General features: G+C 40.7%; 1 protein-coding gene across 2 annotated transcripts in view; it reads right to left on the bottom strand.

The window, feature by feature from the left end:
* PLCH1 (phospholipase C eta 1) overlaps positions 1 to 17,546 on the bottom strand; it is a 219,490-nt gene that overhangs the window by 28,999 nt on the left and 172,945 nt on the right. For both annotated transcript variants that reach the window (XM_012774363.3, XM_076004480.1), the window contains 3 exons: positions 15,256 to 15,363; positions 5,774 to 5,935; positions 1,438 to 1,509 (listed from right to left, as the gene is read on the bottom strand). In XM_012774363.3, coding sequence (XP_012629817.1) covers positions 1,438 to 1,509; positions 5,774 to 5,935; positions 15,256 to 15,363 — 342 coding nt within the window. The remainder of the gene's footprint in view (positions 1 to 1,437; positions 1,510 to 5,773; positions 5,936 to 15,255; positions 15,364 to 17,546) is intronic.

Raw genomic sequence — 17,546 nt, 5'->3', positions numbered from 1 at the left:
TGGCTGCATACTTGTCCATTATGTGAATGAATCACAGTATACTTAAGCAGTCTTTATGGGTGAACATTTTGGTTATTGTTTAATTTTTTGTTATAATGATTTATTTGCCCAGCCTATTAATAAATTATCTCATTGACGTGCAGGAAATTCCAGATAAGACATTCCATAAAATGGAAATGGCCTTATAGAAATCTCATGCATAATGTATTAATAAAGTTCACCATCTAATAATTGCTTTCTTGCATATCATTTTTTACCTTTTTATTGAAGTGTAACATACATTTAGAGAAGTACATCAATGATGAGTTTTCATAAAGTGAAACCACTCAAGTGAGGCAATGGAATATTATCTGCCTCCCACCAGAAGCCTTCTGATCCTCCCATTCAGTCATCACTTTCTCTCCAAAGGTAATGATTGCTTACCTTATAGGGTCTTTTGCCTGGTTTTGAATTTCATATAAATGGAATCAAACTATACCCTCTTGGGTCAGGCTTATTTTGCTCAACACCATGTTTGTAAAGATCATATTATTGCATATAGTCATAATTTTGTCATGTTCATGGCTAAGTATTCCCTATGAGAATATACCACAATTTTTATTCATTCTATTATTGATGGATATTTGAACTGTTTTACTGTTTTCCTATTTGTATTATTACAAAAAATGCCACTATAACTATTGTTGTTTCTGTCTTTTGACATATACCTAAGGGATCTGTTTTGTCATACTGACAGTGCAGCTTTAGCAGAAACTGTGAAACATTAATTGCACAAATGAAAAAAAAATTAAAAAATAATAATAAAAATAAAAAAATAATAATTGCACAAATGTACATAACTACAAGCCGTATCCGAGAGTTCAAGTTGTTCAACATCCTCACTAACACTTCGTAATTGCCATCTTTTGTGTGTGTGTTGGGTGTATATGGAATCTCCTTGTTTTTATTTGTGTTTCCCAGAAAACTGATATGGGTGAGCCTCTTTTCTTTATTAGACATATGGATATCTTCTTTTGTGAAGTGCCTGTTTAAGTCATTTGCCCATTTGTAAAAAATTAGGTTGCCTTTTTATTGATTTGTAGGAGCCATTTATATATTCAGGATAGAATACATAATATACATATCCTTTTTAATAACATATCCATTATGTGTTGAATATGTGCATTTAAAATATTAAATATACATTCTTTGGGATATGTTATTGGATATTCATATTTAAAATATTCTTTCTCAGTATACAACTTGATTTTTGATACTTTTGATGAATGGAAGTTCTTAAATTTTAAAGTTGTTTAAGTATCAATCTTCTCCTTTACTGGGGTCCTGTTTAAGAAATCTTCAGTTATTCCAAGGTCACGATAATATTCTCCTGTTACAATACCTTCCAGAATCTTTACATTAATTGACTTATGCATATTTATTACTCTTAATTCATACCTTGTGTTTTCCAAAGTTGGTCATGAGGGATCGCCCATGTGATTTCTTTCCACTTTCCTTCACATCTGGATTCTGAGTAAATAAAGGCATAATATAACTATTTTTTTCTTTGCTTTTGTTTTTTTCTTACCTCTAGTAGAATGGCAGGGAGACCTTCTCCTCTCTTCCATTTGCCTCTAGGTGGGAAGCAAGCAGACCCTGCTCATTCCCTTCTGCCCCCCTTCTACTACCACAAAGGTAGCTACATCTGCCTCCAGAGAGGGACACATGGCATGGAGAAACCTGAGTGCCAGCTAGGACACAGCAGCTGCCCACGTTCCCAAAGCTGGAGTCAGGGGCTCTCAGCAATGCCCAGCTGTGCCAGCCCTCACAGTACACACGTAGGAGGTGTTCTCTTGAATGTCCTGAGTGGGGAAAAATCATTTTGAGTTAAGAGTAGATTTAATTTTGGAAAATGACCAAAAGTCATTAAAAGCCAATTCTGTTGAATAAAGAAAGTGATCACATTGACTGAACATTGCTATTGGAATTTTAAAACATTAAAATTAAATAAAATCTAAGCATATTTTTGAAGTAATAAGATTGTCTTTGTTTGTTTAAAGTAAACCACCACAAAGCTTATCTGTTCATTGAAATAATTCCCTCTGTGGTGAGCACTGGAAAGAGGTATTGTCAACTCTCAATTTTTCCTCATGTGGGTTAATTTTCCAGGTGAGAGATCCTAGGCCAGCAATCCTTGCAGGATCCTATGTCTCAGTATGGAACAGAAAGGCCCCCTATTAAGAGGGTTTAGACTCTTATTCAATTGTTATCCCTAAAAATATGCCAGGTGGCTCATTGCTGATGACATGGCAAAGAAACCAGCAGACCCCACCTGCCCAGGATTCCAGCTAAACAGAGAAGAAGCAGAGATAACCACATAAATAGAATAAATGTGGGTGAGCAAAACCACTTAAAACCAACAGGTTGGGAAGGGCACCTGTACACATCCATAGACATTAATCAAAGAAGCAATTCTAGGTGAGAAGAGGATGGGAGGAGCCCAAGAATTGGTTGGAGAAAGAGCAATTCAAAAACACTGGAGGGTAGGAGTGAGGGCTTTACAGGGGGATGGATGATAGTTAACTGTTGACTGGTTCATGTACGTGCACACCAGCAAACAGCTGACTAACATGCACACTCCTTGCCTTTGAAGGCCTATTAAAGCTGATCACTAACTGTCAAAACTCTGGTAGTAAGACCAGGTAGTAAGAGCATGGTGCCTTCCAGGAAATGAAGAAAGTGGGAGTATGCATGTGTGTACTTACACACACGTGCACTGGGTAGTCAGTCACCACTGGGGGCCAGAACATGAAGGGAGGATCTTATGGGCTAATATCTGAATTTGAGCTTAATCTTCCAAACTATAAGGAGCCCTTGAATGGGTGAAAACAGAATGACATGACCAGTTGCACATTTCTGAACGGTCACGGTGCTAGTGGTGTGAATGAGACAGTGGAGGGGGCAGGGCAGCTGAGAGCTGGAAAAGCCCAGTTAAAAATTCTTTATGGTCATCCAGGCACCAGCAGCTCAGATGTAAAGAAAGGGGATTTATGAACTCTTAGGAACCCTTTCCAGTGTCAACTAAGTTCTACCAGCTTGAAGGAGAATTTCATTATTTTTCTTCAGGCCTCTCCAGGAAAAAGACAGCTCAAGTGAAAGAATCCTGCACTGCTGACTGACAATCTAGAAAGGAGAAGGTGAGAGATGTGCTGCCCTGAGCCACACTCGGCACATTCTCAGCTTTGGATTTAAACATATATACGTAGCTGGCACAGATGGACTTGTCTCAACAGTAACTTGCCTCGACTTGCCCACTGAACCAAAACCATATTTTAAAAACACAGCAGTGTTAAAATCCCTAACACTTTATAACCCAGTTTCTTAAAGTCACAGGCTCCATTTATTTTATACTAATCTAATGCCTTCTCTCAGTCACCCAGATTTAAGGGAAAGTAAAAAAATAAGAAAAAAGGGCATGAGTTTTGCTTTATTACATCTCTGAAATTTTAAGTTCCCTTAAAATTTTACCTGGTGGGGAAATTGTCATTAGGATCTCTTCAATGAATAGCAAAAAAAAAAAAAAAAAAGAGATGAGCTTAATTTGTTTCTTCCAAAACATCCAAGACCTGTGGTTGTTGCCTTTGCAACTGGAAGGATCTAGGATGGGGCAAAGACTTCTCTAAACACATGAGGGGAAGTGACTGGCCCAGACCGGCCAATGAGAGTTCACTGGGGACAAGAAGCAGAATCAAGCTGGGTTAACTGAATGTAATCGTACAGGCATACATGTGGTTTAAAATAAGTGACAGGAGGGGAGAAGAGTGAGAAGATTATTACTATCTATAAAAATTTTAAAGAAAACCCCAAACTATATATGATACACTATAAGGGCAATAATGCTGTGATTGATCTTTGGGTTGTCTCCCCACAATCCATCCGCCCTTCTAACATCCAGTTTGAGAGACGCTGCCCTTGGCACCAGTTCCAGTGTAAGTTCTCACTGGCATTAGCAAGCCAATGTCACCCTGTGCCCTGGCCAAACTGTTGTTCAGAAAGGACACTTAGCCAAGGCCACAGTGATTAGCTTAAGGCCGGGCACATGAGCTAGGTTGCCCAATCAGAGCTAAACACGAGCTCTTGTTTGAGGGTTGGGGCAGATAGGCTGTCTCGCTCTCTCTGGATATGGAGCAAGAAACACAGCTCATGGGCCTACTGGCAGTCACCCTGCAACCACTGAGGAAAGGAAAACCAGACTTGGGATGATACTAATGGCATGACAGAGCAAAAAGATAGGTCTCTGATGATACCGCTAAGTCTCTGGATTAAGCCCACCCTAAAGGCCACTCTGTAAATGAACTTTCCACTTACCTAACTCAACATCTTTCTCCATCATTTAAGCTATTTTGAATTAGGTTTTCTATGTCTGGAAACAAAATAGACCTGAAAAACAGCCTAGGATCTAGAGGGAAACCACCATTGCTGACTGGTTACTTGGATCCAAGGGTGGCCACCCCCATATGTTCTTCCCTCTGACCGAGAATCCCTGAGCCCTGGAGGACATATGGTGGTAGCAGGGAAGGCTGCCATTAGCTGAGCCAACAACTACATGGATATTTCTCTGGGCAAGATTAAATGTCCTCATTGCCCAACAATGGGAACATCACTAAACCCACTATCCCACTTCCCTGCCCACTTATGATATTTTTATTCAGAAGTAGAGCTAAAAATCTCAGCCAGAGCCCAAACCATCAATTCATTCATTCATTCATTCATTCATTCAACCAACAACTATTTATGAAGGTTTTACTAAGCCCCAGTCACTGTACAAACCAGAAAAACAATGGTTTTCAAGACATACATGGTTCCTGTCTTCATGGAATCCAGTCTAGTTGTGAAGCCAGACACTGAACAAATAATTGCAATGTATTTTTCAAAAACAAACTTCAGAAAGGAGAAGGGATAACAGACTACCATGGACAATATAAAGGGAATAGTTAACCTAATCCAGGGGTCAAAGCAGGACTCATTCAGGATACCCACGAAAGCTAGAATTTAAAAGACTAGGTATGAGTTAGCTAGAACAGATGTCAGAATGGGGTGTTCCAAGCAGAGGAAATGGAATGTGGGGAAGAATGGGGCATATAAACGCAATAGTGGCTGGTGTGACAATGTGGAAAATGCTGGGACAGGGAAACAAATGGGAGATCCCAGACTGCAGATACAGGCAGGGATGCAATGATGAAGGTCCTTCGTTAAAGAGTTTGCAATTTATCCCAAGCATAATTGGAAGCCACTGAAGAGTTTTAAATAGAGGAGTAACATGATCAGATATGCATCTCTTTAAAAATCGTACTGATTTCAGAGTGGAGATTAGATTGAAGGGGGCAAGAGAAGTCTAGGTGAGAGGTGAGCCTGGTCTAGATTAGGACACAGCCACGAAGAGAAGTGAACAGACTCAGGAGATGCAAGCTCCAGAGGCTGACTGGACATGGGAGGTGGGAGGGTAGTACATAGTGGGCTGAAACCTCTTCCCTCATCGGAGTGTGCACTCGGACGATGAGTCCAGGGACACTGGGCCTTGTCCTGAGGGTCCCAGTAAAGCAGTATTTGAGTTATTTCCACCCCTACCCACCCATCTACTTGTAACTATTTCTCATATCATTTTGCAATCAGAGATTTTCATTTTTCAAGCAATATGTCATTTCACAAATGACAAATGATTGGAAACAAAGTATGCAGTACTTTCTTTTCCTGTCAAGGACAGGAAAGACAAATATAAGAGGGAATCATATACCTGCTTTAGGTGTGCATTTAAGCCTTCATGTGTTGCCTTCAGTAGTGCCCTCACTGTGAAACTATCAGGATCTTCTTTGTCTCGAATTTGAGATTCTTTTAACAGTGACTCCAGTTTTTTCCTTATGAAAGATTCCACCTGATGCTCAGTGGTCCCATTATTCTGCAAAGAATTAAGTAATACAAATGACTTTCCTTAAGAAACACAGAATCAATTATAATATACTCTTTGATCAAGCCACAATTGCTTCCATAATTTCACTATTTTCCAATTACCTGTAAGAAATTAAGCTCGTTGTACCATTTGGTCCTCCTTCCTCCACAAATCCTGTAATAAATCATTACTATTTATTAAGAACTCACTTTCTGCCAGCTACTCTTCATGTGACCGCATTCAACTCTCAAGAACCTTATAAAGTCTTATTATCATTTCCACTTTAGTGATACAGAATCTGATGCATAGAGAAATTAAATTAGTTGCTCAAGGTTACGGAGCTGGCAAGTAACTCAGGCAGGATCCAAACTCAGGACTCCAAAGCCCTTCCCACTATGCTACTTCATGTTTCAATAGGTGGAAAGCCAGGCAAGGTTTTTTGAGACTAAATTTTCTAAACGCACATAGATGAGTTTGAGCAAAAATGTGTAATTTTTAAAAAATCACTTGCTTCACTGAGGAGAAAAGAATGTTATGGAAATACCTAGAGTTGAGGATTATTCTGAGATAAAAGTTTCTTGCTTATCTCCAACCCCACTATATAATTAGAGGGAATTCAGTACTTGTACCATGATTTGTCATTGTAAGTATTAATACTTTAAGATCACAACTAATTTCAACGGTTTTGGATAATAGAGCTACACCCATGTCCAGATGATGACTCATACAATTGTGAAGTGATCAAGGGATACAGATTTCTCTGAAGTCTTGTTCAGCACAGCTTTTTAGCCACCTCGCTCTGCCTGTGGCCAACAGGCCCAGCGTCTATTCACTGCTCTTCTGCTCTTCAACTGTGCCCACCCCCACCCTGCCCAGTACCTCTCTGTGAATTCTTCACCACTCGCCAAAGACCAATCCACGCAAAGGTAAGGAAAGGAATACTCCTCCCTAAGAACAATTCCGACATTCTTCACCAAAAACTAAAGACCATTTTTCCATTTGCAAATGTATTTCTAAGAGGTCATTTATATTTGAACCCTACAAAATGAGTAGCTTTCCAATAATGAATTTTCATTTTCAAAAAATCCTATACAAAGCAATATGAATGTCTTAAGGCAAAATTTTAAAAAATCTACAACAGGATGGCTATTGAATTTCCTTATATCATTATCACATGCATTAGTATCTTTAACATACTCAATGAACGAGGCACTCCACTTCACTGGAGACCCTCAGGTCTAGAAGGAGGTGCAAAGGTGGAGAAGAGGTGGCCTTTGACAACAGAAGCGAAAACCCCATTATGCTAGCAAAAGCATGTTCCCAAATATCTTACCTTGCTCTCCATAGATCCCTACAAAAGCACAGACACCCAGTACCATGGGGCTTCTGAGAAGAAAACATGGCATTCCTGTCTCAGTGACTGAGAAGGCCTCAACAAAGAGGTGGGAACTGACTGGGATTCTCATGGTGATTATTCCAACAATGATGGAAAGAAGGACTTTCCTCTCATCCACAGTTCTAACAAAGGATTTAGTTGAGTAAAGCATGTCCTACAAACACAGGGAACACACGAATTTCCCTGGAGCAGGACTGGAGGAGGGTAGCAACAGATAAAGTACCTTGGGGAATGGAGGGACTTGAAAGTGGGAGTCTGAGAGTCTCTGATGAGAGAGGGAAGACAAGTGCCCAAGGAGTACTCTAGAAATAATACTACTCTGGCATTGTGTGGTAAAAGAGGAAGTGTGTCTGCAGATGATAATCCAGGCATACTAGTCCCCACTGCAGGCACTAAGTGCCTGGGCCAGTGTGCTAGAGGATTTAATAAAGAAGAGCAAAAGTTTGAGAGCAAAACTCATTCAGCATGCAACAAACATGGAGCGAGCTTCTGCTACGTGTTGCGGAGGAACACTGCCACTTCGCAGAACCCTCAGCATCACAGACAAGGCTGATACCTCCATGGACAGCTGCACACACAGGAGCAAGCAGAGTGGCACAGCAGAGTGTGCGGGTGTCTTGTGCACACGGACGAGGGGCACTTAGCCCAGCCTTGGGAATTCGGGAGACTCCCAGGAGCAGAGGACACCTGAGCCACGTCTTAGAAGGTGAGTGTATTAGTTTCTCATGAGTGCTGCAACAAATCACCATAACCTTGGTGGCTTAAAACAATAGAAATTTATTTTCTCACAGATATGGAGGCCAAAAGTATGGAATGAAGGCGTTGGCAGGGCCATACTCTTTCCGAAGGCTCTAGGGGAAGATCCCTCCTTGCCTCTTCCACCTTATGGGGGCCCGGGTATTCTTGGCTTGTGGCAGCATCAGTCCAATCTCTGCCTCTGTCTTCACGAGGCCTTCTCCTATGTGTCCCCCCTTCTGTCATATCATCTCTTCTTTGAGCACACTCGTGATTGGATTTAGGACTCACCTGGTTAGTCCAGAATTATATTATCTTGAGATCCTTATTACATCTGCAAAGCCCCTTTTTCTAAATACTGTTGCATTTACACACAGCAGGGGTTAGGACTTAGACCTATCTTCTAGTGGCCAAGTCAACCCACTACAACGAATAAGAGCTGATCATCTGGCAAAGGGCAGAAGAACAGCATTTTGATGTGAACAAAAGCATGGAGAAAACAAACAGTATCAAAATAACTAGTAACCGTATGAACATAGAGAAAAGAGCCACAGTAGAACATAGAAAAAGCAACTAAGACTGTATACAGTATTCCCCCTTATGTGGAGGTGATATATTCCAAAATGCCCTGTGGATGCCTGAAACCACAGATAGTACCAAACCCTATTCATACACTATTTTTCTTTCTATATAGTAATGAATGGATACATGGGACAAAGGGATGATTCATGTTCCAGGTGAAATGGAACAGGATGATGCAAGATTTCATCATGCTACTCAGAACGGTACACAATTTAAAACTTATGAATTGTTTATTTCTGGAATTTTCTATTTAATATTTTTGGACCACAGTTGATCATGGATAACTAAACTGTGGAAAGCAAAACTGCAGATAATGTGGGGCTATTGTCTTGTGCCAAGGGTCATGAAGCACTGTCACATAATAATACTTCATTTGAGTGACAAATACCTTTTAAAGTAAGCACTGGGGGTTAGCCAATTTTTTCTCGCAATGACACAGAAGCAGAAAGATTCACCAAGATTCTAAACACCCCTTCAGAAAGATTCTAAACACACATGCCTATGAAAGGGCTGAATTGGAACTTGAACCCAAGACTTCTCATTCGAAATTGTGTCTCTTTTGCCACATGATGCCACAGCCATCCCTTTTATATTGTTACAGAAAAAGATAAATTGGTGAGTCAACTAATCATGAACAGACCTGGGTGTAGTGATTTGTGCCTGTAATCCCAACTACTAGGGAAGCTGAGTAGTAAGGATAACTTGAAGCCAGGAGTTCAAGACCAGCCTGGACAATATAGCAAGACCCCATCTCTAATTTTTTTTTTAATGAGCTGTGGTGATCCTCACCTATAGCCCCTAGCTACTCAGGAGGCTGAGGCAGGAGGATCACTAGAGCCCAGGTTTCTGAGATTGCAGTGAGCTATGATCACACCACTCTGGGCTGGGTAACAGAGTGAGACCCTGTTTTTAAAAAAATAATAATAATAATCATGAGTAGGCTCATATTTTAAATAACAATTATTCCTATCCTGAAACCTGGGAAGTACATCACTGTAATCCCTCCGGGGAAAACAGTAGGTTTCACTTAAGGTTAGAAGCAGATCCAAGAAAAGAACTCCAGGTCTCTAACCTCTAGTGCATTTGACCAAGTGACCCAGAGCCTAGCGGAGAGCATGTTTGTTGGGAGAACAGAGAGAGACCGTGTAAGAGCACCTAGCATGCCCAGTCTCACACAGGAGGCTCCGAACAAGCTTCTGTTTCCTTCTCTCGCTCAGGGGCTGTCACAAACAGTCCGAGACAGTAAGGAGATGACCCTCAGCCATTATGCCAAGTCGCTTTCACTGTCAGCAAAGCAAGGCTCCAAATACAAAGCCAGGGCCGACTGGCACTGGTGAAATAATGAATGTTTAACACAAAGGCTATAAGTATTCACTTCACATCCTCTAAACACTGGTAGCTGCTGAAGGAATGATATCTCTGCCTGTTGATCTTTTTATTCTCTGTGATTTACAGCACAAGAAAACTGGCAGCCATGGAGAACAAATAAATGTGTGGCTGAGGTTTCATTAATATGTTATCATTTGGTCCTGGAACCCAGTGGCACTACTGAAAGGAAGCTGAGGCAGATACTTGACCTAGAGACCCACCAGCCACCGTGCAGCTGTGGCAGAGACCACAGCTGAAAGACACACGTATCTTGCTTTTTTTGTTCTCTGAGCCAAAAGGGGAAGTAGCCATCAATATGGTCAGAAGGAGTTTCCATCAGAGTAGTAATCAGAGGTCCCGGTTCCCTTTTCTGAGAGGTAAATTGGATCCAGGAGTCTTTCTCTACCACAAATCAATCAATCAAACACAAAAACACATTTTCATTTTGTCTCCAGCATGAAACTAAAGCATTGCTGAAAAAGCAGAGGGCTGCCCCAAACCACAACCGTCCTTCCCAACTGAGAAGAAGCAGGAGAGGGGAGAGATGGGTTGGAGGGGTGCCGCTCCTTAAGAGGGACCTTTTCAAACAGTGGTGCTCTACCTCCACCACATACTGGGATCACCAGACACTGCTCAAAATTCTCAGGCCATATCCCAAACCAATACATCAGAATCTCTCAGCTGGAACCCAGACACTGGGATTTTTAAAAGCTCCCCTGTCATTCCAATGCGCAAAGTTGAGGATCTCTGCTTTAAAAAACAAACAAACAAACAAAAAACTGACGTATCTCAACAACCCCAAAAGCTTTTTCTTTTTCCTTTTGGGCTAGAGTCTGGAGACAGGAAGAACAATATAGCTGCGCTCTGTGAGTGCCTTACAGCTGTCCACCAGAGCAGCTGCTTCTCAGACATTAGCGTCTGTGCCACTACTCCCATCCTCTACTGTTGCCTGCTTGCTCCTTTAGCTCACTTAAAACATGTTCTTCTGTTTAAGGAGCAGTCGTGTCACATACTAGAAACAACTGGAGCCTTCCAGAGATCTTCCAGGTCACCTTCCTCATTCCTCACCCCTTGCTGCCAGGACTCCTCAGCACGCTCAGCACATGAGCACTTCCACTCGGAGTGAACACTTTCCCTAGCAAGAACTCACAGTCTCAAGAGGTAAAACCCATCCCCTCTGAGAGTGCTGATACATTTTAAGCCACCAAGATTCATATTCCTTAAAATGGCTCAAAGCATAAAAGGAATGACTTAGGAAAGAAGATGAAACTGTAAATAAAGTAGTGAGAAAGGAAAAAAATGATTAACATGTTCAGTGAGAAATAGATACACACAGACTAAATCTTGGCTTTAAATCATAAGACAAAAGTTGCTCCTAGCTCTCTGGGAGGCCGAGGCGAGCAGATCACGCTAGGTCAGGAGTTCGAAACTAGCCTGAGCAAGAGAGAGACCTCTGTCTCTACTATAAATATAAAGAAATTAATTGGCCAATTAATATATCTAGAAAAACAATTAGCTGGGCATGGTGGCGCATGTCTGTAGTCCCAGCTACTTGGGAGGCTCAGGCAGGAGGATTACCTGAGCCCAGGAGTTTGAGGTTGCTCTGAGCTAGGCTGACGCCACAGCACTCACTCTAGCCTGGGCAACAAAGTGAGACTCTGTCTCAAAAAAAAAAAAAAAAGTTGCTACAAGTTACTGTAGTAGGGCTCATTTAGAACATGTTGGAAGGCTTGGTGTTTACCCTCTGAGCTTCATGTAGGAGATAGAGAGTTGAGGTTTATGCCTGAGAAGCTGGCTAAACACGGATTGAAAGAGCACAAGAAAGATGTTGATTAAATGAGCAGAAGAGGTTAAAAAAAAATCAGTAAAGTTGAAATAAGAATCTTAGAAGTCTGTAAGGCACACTGACATTAGAGGACCTCATAAAGATGAATAATGGTTAGCTGGCCTCAAGGAATCAACTCTGTTAGATTACTGGACTGTGGTTAAAAGGAAATTGTCCCATGTCTTTGTGCTGTATGATCATGGGTGACTGAACACAGTGGCTTTATTTTGTGGCTTATACATTATGAACCAGATTTTCTCTGACTGAAGCCACAAAATAATATGTGTCAAAAGCTTAAAGAATTCAATTAATTCAACAACAGAAAGCGTTCATTACAGAAGCAAAAGCCTTACGGCATGGTTTGAATAGCTTACTTAGAAGTAACAGGAGTCCTGTTCTCATGATCTATTTCTAACACCAGCGTAACCCTGGGAGAGCTGCAAATCTACCCTCTGACCTTTGCTCTTGGGATTCCTTCTGCCTGCACCATACTTCCCGGGTATCCACTTGGCTACCTCTTCACTTCTTTGCTTAAACATATGTGAAGCCTTTCCTGGACATCTCATCTAAAACTTCACACACACACACACACAAATAAGCGTGGGCATAGGCATGCACATGCACACATACACACACACACACACCCTTTTTTCCTTTAGCACGTATCATTGTCTACCACACTATACATGTGTGTTTTACTTATTTGTCTTGTTTCTTGTCTATTCTCCTCCTTTCTCATTCATGAGTAAACTCCACATAGGCAAGGATTTTTGTCTGTTTGGTTACTGATAGATGCCCCAACACCTACGACAGTGATGGGCACATCTCCAACAGGAGATGTTCAATAAAAATGTGTTGAATGCACAAATGAATCTTCTATAACTTCATGAGAGTTAGTGCTCCAGTGTCCATGAATGATTAGTTAAAATTTTTATTTATTGCAATAATTCAGATATAAATCTAATCATATTACATCAACTTAAAACTGATGGTAAGAGCTTCCTTTAAGGTAATTATTGGTTCACATAAGCAATACACAGTATTCCCTCTTTTGCAAAAATGCGTAGGGTATTTGGCTAGATCAGGCAATTTAAATTCGTCACTCAGATAAGGCATTTGAACCCTCTGCCAATAATAACACTATAAATTGATAGATTACAAGACAGCACTTTGGCTTTCTAAATACAGCATTGCCTTTTCTCAGAAGAGCTCAAAAGTAGCAAAAAGTGGTTTGGAAAAGGTGAAATATAAACTTTACATATATCTATAATTTTGGTTTCTTTATGTATTTTCTCTCCCAAAATATAACAATGAGACCCCTGTAAACCTTTGCAATTAAGATGCTCTACCTTTACTTTGGGCCAAATCAAAGAATCCAAATGAAAGATCATGTCCAACTTTATCGAATCATGTTCTAAACTATCTACTTACATGGGTTCCTAGAAATCAACTAAGAGACTTTGAAGATGAGAGGAACCCAGCTTGATATGTCACAGGTGAAATTGCTCATTTGTTCCCATAAGACTATATTCCTAATGCTTCTTTATGATTAATATATTTAACTTAGGAAGTTGGAAGGCTCACTGACATCAGAAGAAGAATGATACAGCTGGGTGGATTTAGAAACTAGAATAACTTGGGTTTTAGTCAGAGCAATAAATGACTACACTGTCCTAGCAGTTAAATTTCTACCACTGATTTTAACTAAAAACAGCATTCCCTAAATACATAACTTGGTCGAACCTGTCTGTTTTCTGCTTTCAAATAACAGACCGAGGCTGGCAACTGAGATCTGGGAAACAAAATGCAAAGTAATGAAAATCAGAGACAAAAATCTGATTTACAAAATAAAGTTAAAAAATAAAGCTAAATTATCCATAATCACAAATAATTAATTACAAAACTAACAAGTATCTAGAAGAGAAAAAAAGCAACTATTTAAAATGTTAACAGTATTTTCAGTCATGTAAATCTGTTTAGGTTCATTTTCTGTAATTATAGCCCTATTAGTTAGTGGTATTTAATTGAGCTAACATAAACTATTAAAGAGCAAGAGATTAATACAGATGGTAATTTTGCCTTTTCACTTCAAGCTGTATCTTCTCCACTTCATCCCTCTAATGTGCATTAAAGCCAAGAAAGATGGGTCTACTGAGACTTCAGCCATCATTAAGCACTTGTCCCCTTTGAAATAATGCCAGTTCCCTTTCCACCTACAGGCAAGGCATCACAGTGTTATCTAGAAGAGAGCAGACTGGGACTGGGACTCTTAACAATGTAATCATTGAATTCAGGGCCATGGTATAAATTAGAAGAATTTATGCAAAATTTCTGGTTTGTTTTTTCTTGTAGACTGGCATCATCATAACCCAGATGTCTAGAGAAATACCACTTTTCTGTGGAAATAAAATCCTACACCAGGGGTCCTCAAACTTTTTAAACAGGGGGCCAGTTCACTGTCCCTCAGACCGTTGGAGGACTGTTGGAGAGTGCACCGCACATTCCACTAATGTGCACTGTGGGCCCGGGATGAGTCAGCTGCTAAGCAGGACAGGCAGCAGCAGCAAAAACGCCCAGCAGGCTGGATAAAGGATAAATGTCCTTGGCAGGCTGCATATGGCCTGTGGGCCGTAGTTTGAGGACGCCTGTCTAAACCCTTTACCAAACTATAGGGAGCATGTGCTACTCACAGGTTGTATGGTTTTGGCATTAATAGAAGTCATGGAAGTGGGGGGTGGGGCTTCTCTTTAAACTTACATTTCTTTCAGGTTTGCATTTCCTTCACATCACCTAGCTAATTGGTGCTTTGCTACAAAAGCGGCTCTTTCATCTAGAAAAGAGGTAAGGGTGTGAAGCACCAAGCAGGTAACAAGCTATTCTGTGCCACATGATTCAAGATGTGGCAAGTTAAAGATTTAGCCAAGAGCCCCATATCTGGAAGAGCTTGGAAATCCTCCTGTCTGAGGTACATTTTCTTAGGGAGGGGATGGGCATCCTAAAGAAGCAGGCCCACATGCAGCTGGAGCTCTTCCAGCCAGCCTTGACAAGTAGCACAGGGGAGCTGCTAGCATGAGCCAGGGAAGGCAATGCTAGAGCCAGATTTTCTTCATCCAAGATAGTAACATTTCCAATTGCAATTTGATTTTTGGATTTGCAATACAAGGAGATTTGTCCCTAGAGGGGAGTTAAATGGATTAATCAGTAACATTCTTTCCAACTCTAAGACCCAAGAATTCTTGACTCATTTGCTCAACAAACATCTGAGTGAGTATCTGTGTATCGGCGCACAAAGTAGTTTTCAATATACATCCTTTCTACACACAGCCACTATGTTTGTGAGGACTTCAGTACAGCAATAATTTGGGACCCCATTTTTACTGCAGCACATTGAAGGTAAAAAGTATGGCCATGCCTATAACTTACATAATGGAGCTTGAACTTGCACTCCTCTTCAATTTCATCTGCACTGTCTTCATCGGAAACTTCCCCTTCCTCTGCATCATCCCCAAGGTGATAAGGCAACTTCTTGCCCTGAAATGGAAAAAAACCACTCCATTTAAAAATGAAAATAAATTTATAATAGTCAAAAGGTGGAAGTAAGCCGGGCGCGGTGGCTCACGCCTGTAATCCTAGCTCTTGGGAGGCCGAGGCGGGTGGATTGCTCAAGGTCAGGAGTTCAAAACCAGCCTGAGCAAGAGCGAGACCCTGTCTCTACTATAAATAGAAAGAAATTAATTGGCCAACTGATATATATATATAAAAAATTAGCCGGGCATGGTGGCGCATGCCTGTAGTCCCAGCTACTCGGGAGGCTGAGGCAGAAGGATCGCTGAGCCCAGGAGTTTGAGGTTGCTGTGAGCTAGGCTGACGCCACGGCACTCACTCTAGCCTGGACAACAAAGCGAGACTCTGTCTCAAAAAAAAAAAAAAAAAAAAAAAAAAGGTGGAAGTAACTCAAGTATTCATTGATGGATGAATGGATAAACAAAATGTGGAACATATATATTAAATACAATGGAATATTATTTAGCCTTTAAAAAGAATGAAATTTTGATACATGTTACAACATGGATGAACCTTGAAGGCATTAGGCTTAGTGAAATAAGCTAGACATAAAAGGACAAATATTGTATGATTCCACTTATATGAAGTACCTAGAGCAGTCACATTCATAGAGACAGAAAGTAGAACGGTGGTGGCCAGGGGCTGGGGGAGGGGAAAATTGGAAGTTCTTGCTGAATGGGTACACCGTTTCAGTTTGCAAAATGAAGAGTACTGGAGATTGGTTGCACAACAATATGAATGTATTTAGTACCACTGAACTGTGTACTTAAAAATGGTTAAAGTGGTAAGTAGGTAGATTTTATGTCATATGTACTTTATCATAATTTAAAATCATTTTTAAAAAGTAAAAATGAAAATAAAGTGTGCTATCCCTTGGCCAATCATTGCTTCAAATTGACTAGAAAGCAGAGAGTTTGATTTAGAGGTAGAATAAGGGGGGAAGAGACTTTTAAAAAAAGAAGTCATTACTTTCAATTAAATATAATAGGGATACTATATGTAAATAAAAAGCAGACCAGACTTCTTTTCAGGAATATATGACTCATCACAACAAGTATTACCTCATCTCATCATGTACAATTGCTATGGTCTGAATGTTGGTGTCCCTCAAAATTCATGTGTTGGAACCTAATACCTAATGCCCTAATACCCAATGTTAAGAGGTGGGGCCTTTGGGAAGTGATTAGTCATGAGGGCTCCACCAAGCTCCCTTACCGCTCCATCACAGGAGGACACATTTATGAGGAACAGGCTCTCACAGACACTAAATCTGCCAGCACCTTGATCTTGGACTTTCCAGCCTCTAGAACTGTGAGCAATAAATTTCTGTTGTTATAAGTGACCCAGTCTAAGATATTATGTCATAGCAGCCCAAAGGGACTAAGACAACAACCAACATGCTAAGTCTTCTAAAATAGCTTGTTATCCCAAGCAGTCAAACGTGTCCTTGACACTTATTTGCTGTGCCCCTTGGCATTTAGCAAGCCCCTCTTTCACAGACAATGCAACCAGACTCCTCCCCAACTTGACAACTTTCCCCAGGACCAAGCCACTCTTGACTCACTTATAAACACACTGTAGAAATCAGGGGCTTTGTGACAAGGGAAAATTCTCATATTAAGATGGCAAGACATACTGTTAAAGAACTATATATATGATCCCCTATATGAAAACACAGGGGGAAAAGTCTGGAAAGAAATATGATCAATTGTTAGGGGTTATTATCTATGAGTAACAGTATCATGATGATATTAACAGTTATTTTCTCCTTTTCTGCATTTCCCAATTTATATTCAGAAGAAGTAAATGTAAATAATAAAGAGCAGTAGAGGGCAAGGTCCAGGAGCCTGATAAGGATTTCCAGGGAGCTAGCTATCTCTATCAGTAAGATACAGTAAGCCTTCTTAATGCAAAGAGAAATTTTAATAGGGTATTGAGTACTGAATTGATTAGAAGGTTGGAGGTAGGACAGAACCGGGCTCCGAGGCTAAGTGGCCAAGACCAATGTGGCAGGCAGCCTCTAAAATAGCATCCAATGTCCCTTGCCTCTTGGTACCCATGCCCTTCTGTAATCCCCTCCCCTTGAATGTGGGCTGGACCTAGTACCCCACTTCTTCAAATAAAATATAGCAAAAGTGATGGGATGTCAC

The sequence above is a fragment of the Microcebus murinus genome, chromosome 1, assembly GCF_040939455.1.
Source record: "Microcebus murinus isolate Inina chromosome 1, M.murinus_Inina_mat1.0, whole genome shotgun sequence".
Classification (NCBI taxonomy): Eukaryota; Metazoa; Chordata; class Mammalia; order Primates; family Cheirogaleidae; genus Microcebus; species Microcebus murinus.
The sequence above is the reverse complement of the archived record's forward strand: the minus strand, read 5'-3'. Positions and strand labels throughout refer to the sequence as shown.